Source organism: Macaca fascicularis, chromosome 7, assembly GCF_037993035.2.
Source record: "Macaca fascicularis isolate 582-1 chromosome 7, T2T-MFA8v1.1".
In the NCBI taxonomy this organism is placed as follows: Eukaryota; Metazoa; Chordata; class Mammalia; order Primates; family Cercopithecidae; genus Macaca; species Macaca fascicularis.
Genome location: NC_088381.1, coordinates 172,103,905 through 172,116,577, shown reverse-complemented (window position 1 = coordinate 172,116,577; position 12,673 = coordinate 172,103,905). Strand labels below are relative to the sequence as shown.

General features: G+C 48.0%; 1 protein-coding gene across 1 annotated transcript; it reads left to right on the top strand.

Annotated features, from left to right (window-relative positions):
• Positions 1-1,895: 1,895 nt before the first annotated feature.
• ATP5MJ (ATP synthase membrane subunit j) lies at positions 1,896-10,930 on the top strand. Its single transcript, XM_005562330.4, has 4 exons — positions 1,896-1,968; positions 7,923-8,046; positions 9,417-9,440; positions 10,752-10,930. The coding sequence occupies exons 2-4, from the start codon at positions 7,923-7,925 to the stop codon at positions 10,778-10,780; spliced, it is 177 nt and encodes a 58-aa protein (XP_005562387.2). The 5' UTR covers positions 1,896-1,968; the 3' UTR covers positions 10,781-10,930.
• Positions 10,931-12,673: the final 1,743 nt, after the last annotated feature.

The window sequence follows — 12,673 nt, the reverse complement described above, 5'->3', positions numbered from 1 at the left end:
GTATCCTCTTATTTTCTGAATGGCTTCTTCTATCTTGCAGTTTATTCTTCAACTGTCTAATCTGCCAAACCCATCCAATTTCTTTTTTGTTTTGCTTGTTTGAGACAGAGTCTCACTCTGTCGCCCAAGCTGGAATACAGTGGCACCATCTCGGCTCACTGCAACCTCTGCCTCCAGGGTTCAAGCAATTCTCCTGCCTCAGCCTCCCAAGTAGCTGGGATTACAGGCACGCACCACTACCACACCCGGCTAATTTTTGTATTTTTAGTAGAGAAGGGGTTTCATCATGTTAGCCAGACTGGTCTCAAACTCCTCAAACTCCTGAACTCAAGCAGTTTGCCTGCTTTGGCCGTCTAAAGTGCTGAGATTAGAGATTACAGGCCTCACAAAGTGCTGAGCCACTGCGCCCAGCCTCCATCCAATTTTTATTTGGCTTTTTCTTTGAGACGGTGTTTCACTCTTGCCGCCCAGGCTGGAGTGCAATGGCGAGATCTCGGCTCACTGCAACCTCTGCCCCCCTGGTTCAAGTGATTCTCCTGCCCCAACTTCCTGAGCAGTTGGGATTACAGGCGCCTGCCACCACGCCCAGCTAATTTTTGTATTTTTAGTAAGGATGGGGTTTCGCCATGTCGGCCAGGCTGGTCTTGAACTCCTGACCTCAGGTGATCTGCTCGCTAAATTGTTTTATGATTTCTAGTTCTCTACTGCAAAATACTTCTGGAAAAAAAAAAGTATATATAGAGAGAGAGAAAAAGAGAGAGAGAGCGCGCCACCACGCCCGGCATATATATATATATATGTATATATGTATATATAGTTTTTTAAAGACTGTTAAGGCCGGGCGCGGTGGCTCAAGCCTGTAATCCCAGCACTTTGGGAGGCCGAGACGGGCGGATCACGAGGTCAGGAGATCGAGACCATCCTGGCTAACACGGTGAAACCCCATCTCTACTAAAAAATACAAAAAACTAGCTGGGTGTGGTGGCGGGCGCCTGTGGTCCCAGCTACTCAGGAGGCTGAGGCAGGAGAATGGCGTGAACCCGGGAGGCGGAGCTTGCAGTGAGCTGAGATCGCGCCACTGCACTCCAGCCTGGGCGACAGAGCGAGACTCCCTCTCAAAAAAAAAAAAAAAAGACTATTAAGTCCAGTGTCTGAAGCCCCTGTGGAAGTTTTATATTAATCTGCTGAGAAGAATATACACAGAATACAGACATAAAAATGTGCTGAGCAGGCCGGGCATGGTGGCTCAAGCCTGTAATCCCAGCACTTTGGGAGGCTAAGGCAGGTGGATCACCTGAGGTCAGGAGTTCAAGACCAGTCTGGCCAACATGGTGAAACCCCCTCTCTGCTAAAATACAAAAGCTAGCTGGGCGTGGTGACTGGCGCCTGTAATCCCAGCTATTCAGGAAGCTGAGGTACGAGAATCGCTTGAACCCGGGAGGCAGAGGTTGCAGTGAACCGAGATCGTGCCACTGCACTGCAGCCTGGGCGACAGAGTGAGGCTCCGTCTCAAAATATATATACATGCAGAGCCAAATAATTAACAATGCAAAGGGCAAGACACACCACTGAAATGGGAGACTTAGTCTTTAACATAACAGTAAAGAGGGTCCTTTAGGTTAACCAACCCTCCCGGTTTGTGTAGAACTTTCCTAGTTTCAGCGTTGAAGGTCCTGCGTCCCAGGAAACTCATCAGTCGTGGGAAGATGTGGAGGGTTAGCCACCCCACGGTGACACACGCGGGCACACCCCTACCGCATCCTGTCCCCGCCGCTTCTTGCCTGCGGCACCAGGCGGCCGCCGGGGACGCTGTGGCGCGCAGGCGCCGCTGGGGAGGCACTCCGGCGTTGCGGCGTAACTGCTGCTTCCGCCTTCCCGGCAGCCCCTGCGCGCGCGTGCGCGGTCGGTGACCTTTCTGACTTGACTGCAGGTTTGTGGTGGTCTCTGAGGCGTCTGTCCTGCGCCAAGGTGAGTGCGGGGACATAGACCTGGCCCCCGAGGTGCGAAGTGGCGGGGGCGGGAGGACGAGAAGCCGCCTTGGCCCCAGCTGACCTTGGGGTCCCATTCCTCCGCCGGCACACGCCTGGTTTTCCGTCCGGCCTCCCCTTGTCTAAAGGGAGACAGGCCAGGGTCGGTTGCCAGAGGGAAGCATCGCCTAGGCCTGCGCCGCGTTTCCCTTCTTGGCGTTAACGCGCTCAGTGCGCCTGTATCTCCCACGCTTTTGACAGGGAGAGTCTCCTGGCCTTGAGAGATTCCGCTGCCTAATGCGGAGGCTACGCAGAGTTAGAGAAGCCAGAGTCCAAGCCAGGAACTCTGACTCCACATCCAGTCCCTTCTCTCCTTTATAACTCAAGTTTCCTTGCACCACCCTTGTCCTCCACGTTATGCTGTACGTGACAACTGGGGTGAGGCAACAGGGAAACAAGAGATCGTATGGTGGTGATTGAAATTGTATGGAACTCGCGGGTGAGACATTTCCCATTTCCAGTGTCCGGTAATAGTTTGCCCTTAATGTAATGTGCCAAAACTTTGCAGACTTAAGTGGATACACGTTTGACCTATGAATCAGATGGATTTTTAAAAGGTCTGGTGCTGTAAAACTGACACACATTCTGCCTGGGCAGAATGGACTCAAGAAAGTAGGGGCCGGCCAGGCTTGGTGGTTCACCCCTGTAATCCCAGCCCTTTGGAAGGCCGAGGCGGGCGGATCACGAGGTGAAGAGATAGAGACCATCCTGACCAAGATGGTGAAACCCCGTCTCTACTAAAAATACAAAAATTAGCTGGGTGTGGTTGCTGGCGTCTGTAGTCCCAGCTACTCGGGAGTCTGAGGCGGGAGAATCGCTTGCACCCAGGAGGCAGAGGTTCCAGTGAGCCGAGATCGCGCCATTGCACTCCATCCTGACGACTGAGTGAAACTCCGTCTCAAAAAAAAAGTAGGGGCCCTCGTTTTATTATATATTAGGAACGTGTAGCCGGGCTTGGTGATTCACACCTGTATTCCCAGCACTTTGGGAGGCCCAGGCGGGCCGATCACAAGGTCGAGAGATCGAGACCATCCTGGCTAACACGGTGAAACCCTGTCTCTACTAAAAATAAAAAAAAATTAGCCGGGTGTGGTGGCACGCACCCGTAGTCCCAGCTTCCCAGCTACTCAGGAGGCTGAGGCAGGAGAATCGCTTGAACCCGGGAGGCGGAGGTTGCAGTGAGCCAAGATCGCTCCACTGCACTCCAGCCTGGGTGACAGAGCGAGACTCTGTCTCAAAAAAAAAAAGAAGAAAGTAGGGGCCGGCTGTGCCCAGCCGTTCACGCCTGTAATCCCAGCCCTTTGGGAGGCCAAGGCGGGCGGATCACGAGTTCAAGAGATGGAGACCATTCTGGCCAACATGGTGAAATCCCATCTCTACTAAAAATACAAAAATTAGCTGGGTGTGGCGGGCGCCTATAGTTCCAGCTACTCGGGAGGCTGAGGCAGGAGAATCGCTTGCAACTGGGAGGCGGAGGTTGCAGTGAGCCGAGATGGCGCCATTGCACTCCAGCCTGACGACCGAGTGAAACTCTTATCTCAAAAAAAAAAGTAGGGGCCCTCTTTTTAGTATGTATTGGGAACATGTTACTTGTCCAGGCAAATATGGCAACTAAAGTCAAGGGGAAAGGAGGGGGAAAGGTATTTGTAAGCTACTGTATAGCAGGCCCCTGTTGCACTGGGGACCAAGGGTAATTTTGTAAGATCATACCAGGATGCCTGGGCCCCGAGCAAAATGTCAGGATGACTCAGTTTCTTTAGTCCTTTCTTACCGTAGCCATTGTACCCTCCCAGTTTACTTTGCCCTTTTCCTTCTAGACCCTCATCTGACCTTGCTCTGTCCGAAGCCCCTAACTGGCCTAAATGAGGGCATCATTTTTAAGTCTTCCTTCTGTTAGAATCCCAGTGGCTTAGTATTAATTATAGCCGTCAACTGGATATTTGTATCAATTCTGTTACTGCTGTGATCATTCACTGAATTCTTTGTTGTTGTTGTTGTTGTTGTTGTTGTTGGGGGGCAGGGGGGAGTCTCACTCTTGTTGCCCAGGCTGGAGTGCAGTGGTGCAATCTCTGCTCACTGCAAGCTCCACCTCCTGGGTTCAAGCGATTCTCCTGCCTCAGCCTCCCGAGTAGCTGAGATTATAGGTGCCCACCACCACTAATTTTTGTATTTTTAGTAGAGACAGGGTTTCGCCATGTTGGCCAGGCTGGTCTCGAACTCCTGACCTTAAGTGATCTGCCCGTTTTGGCCTCCCAAAATGCTGGGATTACAGGCGTGAGCCACCGTGCCCAGCCCATTCTCTGGATTTTTATTCCATACCAGGCACTAGGCTGGGTCCTTTAGGTTTCCTCTCTGAATTACATTGACAGCCCTGTGGGGACAGGTGGAGGCATCCATGTTTCACAGAAAAAGAAACCTCTGAAACGACAGCTAAAGGGACTTGCCCAAAGTTGAGAGCTGACCAGGGAGAGCTGGTGTTGGAGCCCAGGATTCCCAGGCTTCCAGACCCATTGGTCCTGTAGAATGCTTCCTTCCCAGTCATTGCAGGGAGACAAGGGATTCATTCCTTGCCTCTGAACTCTTCTAGTCTGGGGCTTCCGGAAACCTCTGGGTCTTGTTTGGATCATCTGTGACACATTCCCAAAGCAGGGCTGTTAGTTTCTTGGAACCTCACACTCTATCAGAGCATTCAAGTACAGTTTGAGGACAGGAAATTTGAGGTCGGACTATCTGCAAGGTGTTCCAGGAGAAGGACACAGTCACATCCTGCAAGGTCACACCTCAGGCCAGCCTTCACGACCATCCTTGCCTAAATAAGTCCTCTCATAGAGAAGAGCAGGAAAGCAGGTGTTGGAGGCAGGTTCTCGTCATCGGGAGCATGACGTACAGATTTGGTGTGAGTGCAGTCCTGCTAACCTCCCGCAGAACCTTGGGCAGCTTTCCCCAAGTACCCATTTTATAGGAGTGGAAAGCAGTGTAGGAAGTAAGTACGAAAAGCACTTTTAAAATGCTGTTAAAGGGATGGAAACAGAACTAACCACATCAGGGCAGTCCCTGTGGTGGCTCTGGCCTGGCCTCCCTGTTCTTGCCTGACTCAAGACACTAACTTAGTTCCTCGTTCGGTGCCCTGTGGTGCTCCTGTGTCCAGTAGCTTAGCTCCCACAGTGGGGGAGGAATCAAAGGGGCTCTGCAGCCCCCACCAGCTGCCCTCAAATCCCATCCAGGCCAGTTCCAGATTCTAAACTGAATTTTCTTCATGATATTGTCAACACAGGAAACAAAAAAACCCTAAAGCAAAAAAAAAAAAGAAAAATTGTTAAGTTTAGAGAACAGTTTTAGAATAAAAGCTAAACTCTATGCTATCCTCCAAGGCCCTTAAATGACCTGTCCCATCTTCCTTCCCATAGTCCAGCCATGGTACTTTATGTAACAAGCATTTAATACATAGTACCAGACACTCAACGTTTGACATAGAGTTACTCTATGTTATTCTCCATAACAACCGCTTGAGGTGGATCCTGTTTTTATCCCTGTTTTACAGATGAGAAAACTTAAGCGGTTTAAGTTAGCTAGTAAGTGACAGCCAGGATTTGAATCTGACACCGTGGCCTCCCTATTCCTTCCAGCTCTCCAAGTTCATTCTGACCTCAGAGTCTCTGCCGATGCCGAGGATTCCTCTCCCAGATATCCTGACCCTTTATTGTTTCTCAGCTCCTAAAACAATGTCTGGCACCTAGTACATGCTCAGTGCACATTTGCCAATTGTTTCGGTGATTTGAGGGCCGCCATTGACCTTTGACTAGGTTGGACTTGTGAAGGATTCAGTGCTGTCAAGCCGACAGGCAGAGCTGCGAAGTGTGGGAAAGGGCGAACACGGCCAAGCAGTCGGATCCTGTGGAGCCTGAGTAGTGATGTGAAAGGAGCAGCGAGTGGGGCTCAGGTGTGGGCACAGGGAGGGTGGGGCAGAGGCGGCATTACAGGTCACAGCCAACGCACAGTTCATTCGTTCGTTCGTTTGTTCTTTTTTTTTTTTTTTTGAGACAGAGTCTCACTTTGTCGCCCAGGCTGCAGTGCAGTGGTGTGATCACGGCTGCCTGCATCTTCAACCACACAAGCTCAAGCAGTCTTCCCACCTCAGTCTCCCAATAGCTACGACTAACATAAAAAATTAGCCAGGTAAACACCACCACACCTGGTTAATTTTTTATGTTTTGTGGAGACTGGGTCTCCCTATGTTACCCAAATTAGTCTCAAGCTCCTGGACTCAAGTGACCCTCGCACATCGGCCTTCCAAAGCACTGGGATTACAGGCATGAGCCACCACACCCAGCCAAAGCAGTTTCCAAGTGAAATGAGAAGTGCTTAGATCTAGTCATTCCTCACAGCTATTTGACTGTAGTTTAATAGACCACTTCAGATGTTAAAAAGCATATTAAAATGAAAATGAGGGCATCTAATTTGGGGTCTATAGTAGAGAGTAAATTGTTGTTTTTTTTTTTGAGATGGAGTCTCACTCTGTTGCCCAGGCTGAAATGCAGTGGCGCGATCTTGCCTCACTGCAAGCTCCACCTGCCGGGTTCACACCATTCTCCTGCCTCAGCCTCCCGAGTAGCTGGGACTACAGGCGCCCGATACCACACCCGGCTAATTTTTTGTATTTTTAGTAGAGACGGGGTTTCACCGTGTTAGCCAGGATGGTCTCGATCTCCTGACCTCGTGATCCGCCCGCCTCGGCCTCCCAAAGTGCTGGGATTACAGGCGTGAGCCACCGCGCCCGGCGAGAGTAAATTAATAAAAAGCATTATTTTGAGACCTGCACGTACAAGCAAACTGTAAGTTCAGAATTTAATGGCTTTTCCTGATCAAATTCAGTAATTCATTAAGTAACTACCTTTATTCATTAAATAAGTTCTGTCATAATTGGCAGTTCTTATGAAGTGACCTCGTTGTCTTATGTCATCTGGTTTGTATTTAGCAACAGACTTCAAGATGGAGATACAGCTGATCAGAGTGTGCCGAGCCTGGCATTAGTTTCACAAGGAAATGACCATGCCCTGGCCATATTCTTTTTCAGCTTTGAATGTGACATTCATAACATGAAGATGAGAAGATACTAATTTTTCCATTTAGACATTAAAGTAATTTTCAGTTCAGGGCATGGCATCAGGGTGGGAGAGGTGCTGGATGAGCTCTGTGATGTAAGGAATGAGAAGTGGCTAGGATGGCCAAAGGTGGGAGGAGGGGGCCCTGGCGATGGGTTGAGTTGGAAGAGCTGTGGAAAGCATGAGTCCCAGGCCAGGCTCTGTGGCTCACACCTGTAATCCTAGCACTTTGAGAGGCCAAGGTGGGCGGATCACTTGAGGTCAGGAGTTTGAGACCAGCCTGGCCAACATGGTGAATCCCACCACTACTTTAAAAAAAAAAAAAAAAAAATGGCCGGGCACAGTGGCTCACACCTATAATCCCGGCATTTTGGGAGGCCAAGGCTGGCAGGTCCCCTGCGCTCAGGAGTTCAAGACCGGCCTGGCCAACATGGCGAAACCCTGTCTACCTAAAATACAAAAATTAGCCAGGCAGGGTGGCACGCATCTGTAGTCCCAGCTACTCGGGAGGCTGAGGCAGGAGAAGCGCTTGAACCTGGGAGGCAGAGGTTGCAGTGAACCAAGATTGCACCACTGCACTCCAGCCTGGGCGACAGAGTAAGACTCCACCTTAAAAAAAAAAAAAAAAAAAAAAAAAGGCGTGAGTCCCACGTGAGTGCAGAACAGGTCTGACACAGGCAAGGTTCCCTAGTGGTTGTGGGAAATAGGGTTGAACTTAACAAATTAAAATCTTCTACCAGTTAGGTGTAGAGCAATAATCATTCTAATTTTTAATCACTGTGTTCATTTTCAGATGCTTCAAAGTTTTATTAAAAATGTGTGGATCCCCATGAAGCCCTACTACACCAAAGTTTACCAGGAGATTTGGATAGGAATGGGGCTGATGGGCTTCATCGTTTATAAAATCCGGGCCGCTGGTACGTTTCTTTATGTTTGATTTTTTTGAGGTCAGGAAGAAAATGATTTTCAAAAAGAATCACAATTCACGTTGTAAAGGAACTATGGGGTTTTAACTAGGTGTGAACATCAGAGCTACCTACAGTCCTTCGTAAAAATACAGGGAGCACATGTCAGCTATAAAAGACATTTGGGGACAGTGGGGAATTTTTTTGTTTGTTCATTTTTTTTTGGAGACCGTCTCTTACTCCGACACCCAGGCTGGAGCGCAATGGCACAATCATGGTTCACTGCAGCCTCCACCTCCTGGGCTCAGGTGATTCTCCCACCTCGGCCTCCCAGGTAGCTAGGACCACAGGTGCCTGTCACTATGCCCACCACCACCACCATCTGGCTGTTTTTGTACCTTTTTTTTTTTTTTTTTTGGAGAGATGGGGTTTTGCCATGTTGCCCAGGCTGGTCTCAAACTGCTGGGCTCAAACAGTCCTCCAGTCGTGGCTTCACAAAGTGCTGGAATTACAAGCATGAGCCACAACACCTGGCCCAATTGGGGAACTTTGAACAAGACTTTAATATCAGAATTGTGAGTTTTCTTAGGTGTGAGAGTGGTATTACATTCGTTTTTGTTTTTTTGTTTTTTTGTTTTTTGAGACGGAGTCTCGCTCTGTCGCCCAGGCTGGAGTGCAGTGGCCGGATCTCAGCTCACTGCAAGCTCCGCCTCCTGGGTTCACGCCATTCTCCTGCCTCAGCCTCCCGAGTAGCTGGGACTACAGGCGCCCGCCACCTCGCCCGGCTAGTTTTTTGTATTTTTTTTAGTAGAGACGGGGTTTCACCGTGTTAGCCAGGATGGTCTCGATCTCCTGACCTCGTGATCCGCCCGTCTCGGCCTCCCAAAGTGCTGGGATTACAGGCTTGAGCCACCACGCCCGGCCTACATTTGTTTTAAGAGATGAAGTCTAAGATATTTAAAGTATGGTTTCATGGTATGTGGTACCTTTTCAACTGTTCTGAATATTTGAAATTTGTTTGTAATAATATGTAGAGGAGAAGAATAACCACTTGGTTCTCAGTAGAGCAGAGCAGTGTGGCCCAATCACATGTTACTAAGCCGTTGATTACAAAGAGGAAAGAGAAAACTTTATGCTGCGAGACTAGAGTTTAGGACGTTGTAGAGGGTAAGGAGCCCTGCAAATTTGAAAGGGCTGTTAGCTGTTCATAGAACATATTTGATAGGAATTTTACCATTTCGTGGCTATAAGACATATTTTTTGAACGCTTCCTGAATTGCTTTACCTAAGCTACAATGCCTTCAGCTAAATGTTAATTTTGACAAAGGCATTTTTATAAAGCATTGATATGACTGATTTTTTTTTCCTTTCTTTTATTTTAGATAAAAGAAGTAAGGCTTTGAAAGGTAAGATTTTTGCTTCTGAAAATGGTTGGGAATGGAAAACACCATCATGTCTTTTCGGGACAAGGCATATCATTGTTCTGAATTGAAATTGATACATGGTTCAGTACATATGTAAGATGCAGTTGAAATGCTTCACAGCTTGAAGTTTGCTGTGCCTGCTGGAAAACAGAATTCTGAATTTCTGCTTTTTATAGTCAAGTGGATCAAGTAAAACTTCCCAGGAGTAATAGAGGAATGGATGAATTAGAGGTAGTCGATAGCATCACCAATAGGGAAGCGCAAGTGAGCTGTGTGAGCATGCTGTCCTAGAAGTTCCCTAATGATGTGGTTTGAATGGTTTTGGTTTGTTTTTGTTGTTTTTTGTTTTGTTTTGTTTTGTTTTGTTTTTTGAGACGGGAGTCTCGCTTTGTTGCCCAGGCTGGAGTGCAGTGGCGCGATCTTGGCTCACTGCAAGCTCTGCCTCCCGGGTTCACACCATTCTCCTGCCTCAGCCTCCTGAGTAGCTGAGACTACAGGCATCCACCACCACTCCTGGCTAATTTTTTGTGTAGAGTCAGGGTTTCATGTAGCCAGGATGGTCTCGATCTCCTGACCTTGTGATCCACCCGCCTCAGCCTCCCCCTAATGATGTGTTTTTAATGGTTTTGTTTTGTTTTTTGTTTTTGTTTTTTGAGACAGAGTCTCGCTCTGTTGCCCAGGCTGGAGTACAGTGGCACAATCTTGGCTCGCTGCAACCTCCGCCTTCCAGATTCAATTCTCCTGCCTCAGCCTCCCAAGTAGTTGGGATTACAGGTGGGATTATAGCCACAACACCAGGCTAATTTCTTGTATTTTTAGTAGAGATGGAGTTTCACCATGTTGGCCAGGCTGGTTTCGAACTCCTGACCTCAGGTGATCCACCCGCCTTGGCCTCCCAAAGTGCTGGGATTACAGGCGTGAGCCACAGCACCCGGCCTTTAATGTATTTTGAAAGAAAGCGCCTTATAAATTTAGGTCCAAGTGACAATGAAACTGTAGCCATTTGAATGTTACACAAACCCAGGACTGGCTACATGAGTTTGAGGAAGAGGTGTTTCCCTGCCCCTCTCTTCTTTGCGCTGTGGGTGGCCACTGCTGTCTGTTGTCATTATGTGGGCCCTTAAGCACTCTGGGTGTTTCATATAGAAATAATCCTACTTTTCAATAGTATTGAAAGGTGTCGTTTATATTTTTGGACTGTTGATCAACTTTTTTTGATACTTGTTTAATAAATTACATCCAACTTGTTCCTTCCTTCTTAAATTGTATTTATACATGCATCTCTTTCAAAAGCTTCGGCGCCTGCTCCTGGTCATCACTAACCAGATTTACTTGGAGTACATGTGAAAGAAAACATCAGTCCGCCTGTAAATTTAAGCAAGCCGTGTTAGATGGGGAGCGTGGAACGTCCCTGTACACTTGTATAAGTACCATTTACTTCATGGCATGAATAAATGGATCTCTGAGATGCACTGCTACCTGGTCCTGCTTTCAATGTGTTACCCCCTCGGCCTCCTCCAGTGTGTCGGACGTACTCTGAATAGGTCGTTTGTCATGCAGCAGATGCAATCAGAATCTCACTGAGCCGCCCATCATTGTGAAATAATTATCTCAGTTGTCACAGGAGTTGGTGGCCAGGATCCAGGCACTCACTTGGATTCTACTGCTTAATAAATGTTTATTAAACTTGATCCTGATACTTACCTTGTGACCTCTCTGAGCCTCTGTTTTCTTATTTGGAAAATGGAGATGTTAATTATGTAAGTTCTAACTTACAGTTATTATGAGGATAAATAAGAGAAAGATTTAAACTATGAAATCCTTTAGAAATAAGGTAGCATTCAATGACATAGTAGTTGAAATTATAAGCTGTAGGAGAAAATTGAATCAGGAAATAATCACAAGGCAAAGTACATAATAAGCCAATTGAGGCCGGGGGCGGTGGCTCAAGCCTGTAATCCCAGCACTTTGGGAGGCCGAGATGGGCGGATCACGAGGTCAGGAGATCGAGACCATCCTGGGTAACACGGTGAAACCCCATCTCTACTAAGAAATACAAAAAATAGCCGCGCGAGGTGGCAGCGCCTGTAGTCCCAGCTACTCGGGAGGCTGAGGCCGGAGAATGGCGTGAACCCGGGAGGCGGAGCTTGCAGTGAGCTGAGATCCGGCCACTGCACTCCAGCCTGGGCTACAGAGCGAGACTCCGTCTCAAAAAAAAAAAAAATTAAAAAAATTAAAAAAAATTTAAAAAAAATAAGCCAATTGGAAAAAAATAAGCCAATTGGGAAAAAAAAAAAAGCCAATTGATTCTAGTTAGGCTAGTATCAAATGCCTACTGCATAATAGTTATCTCCATCTGAGACAATTACCAAGATCCCTAAATTGTATGCTAAAAAGATTCTAAAGCAGCAAACATGGGGTAAAAGTGAGTCCAGTTTGAAATCTGGCACTCTACAGGTGGGTAGGAGAGGAGAGCAGCTGTGGAATGGGGGTGGTGGCTGCACCCTGGGTGTCCTGTCCTCTTGAGACCATCGTGTTTTTCATGTGTCTCTGGCATTTAGCCTCATTAGCTCTGGCCCGTGGTAGATGTCCAACAGATGACTGAGATCTCTGAGCCTCAGTTTCTTTTGGTTAAAACCTGTCATGTCTTCCTCCAGCAGCCTCAGGGTTGTTGGGCTGTGTGAGAAGGTTGCAGGAAAGCATTACACAGCATCAGTGGAAGTCTGCGTCAGGTCATGTGAGATTCAGAGGGTTTGGTTCTGACACAGGAATCGCATTTTTCCTGTGAACACATTTTGTTCTCTTCTGCCTCCAGAAGATGAATCTGCTGTGGTACAGAAAGGCCCTACCTTTAAAATTATCCATCTGCCCAGCTGCTCAGGCTTGAGAATGCGTTAGAATCACCTGGAAGGCCGTAACACAGCGAGCTGGGCCCCAGTGTTTCTGATTGCACTACTGTAGGAAGGAGCCCAAGGACTTGTATGTCTAACAAGCATCCAGGATGTGCAGATGCCAGGACCCCAGTTGGAAAATTTCTAATGATACAAAGAACACAGGCCTGCCCTACCACAACCTTCACATTCCACTGCATTGGCACCAGGCTTCAGCCCTGTGTCACACATCTTAGTACATTTAGTCCACCTTAGAACCTAGCGAGGCGTCAGTACAGGCCCTGACTATCAGAACAGGAAACAGGCTGGGATGCAGTAACACGC

Bases quoted from the DNA above. Each gene is read 5' to 3' on its own strand.
- ATP5MJ (XM_005562330.4), top strand. From the start codon at position 7,923: ATGCTTCAAAGTTTTATTAAAAATGTGTGGATCCCCATGAAGCCCTAC. The intron at 8,047-9,416 runs GTACGTTTCTTT...CTTTTATTTTAG, and splicing joins TTATAAAATCCGGGCCGCTG to ATAAAAGAAGTAAGGCTTTG. The intron at 9,441-10,751 runs GTAAGATTTTTG...CTCTTTCAAAAG, and splicing joins AAGAAGTAAGGCTTTGAAAG to CTTCGGCGCCTGCTCCTGGT.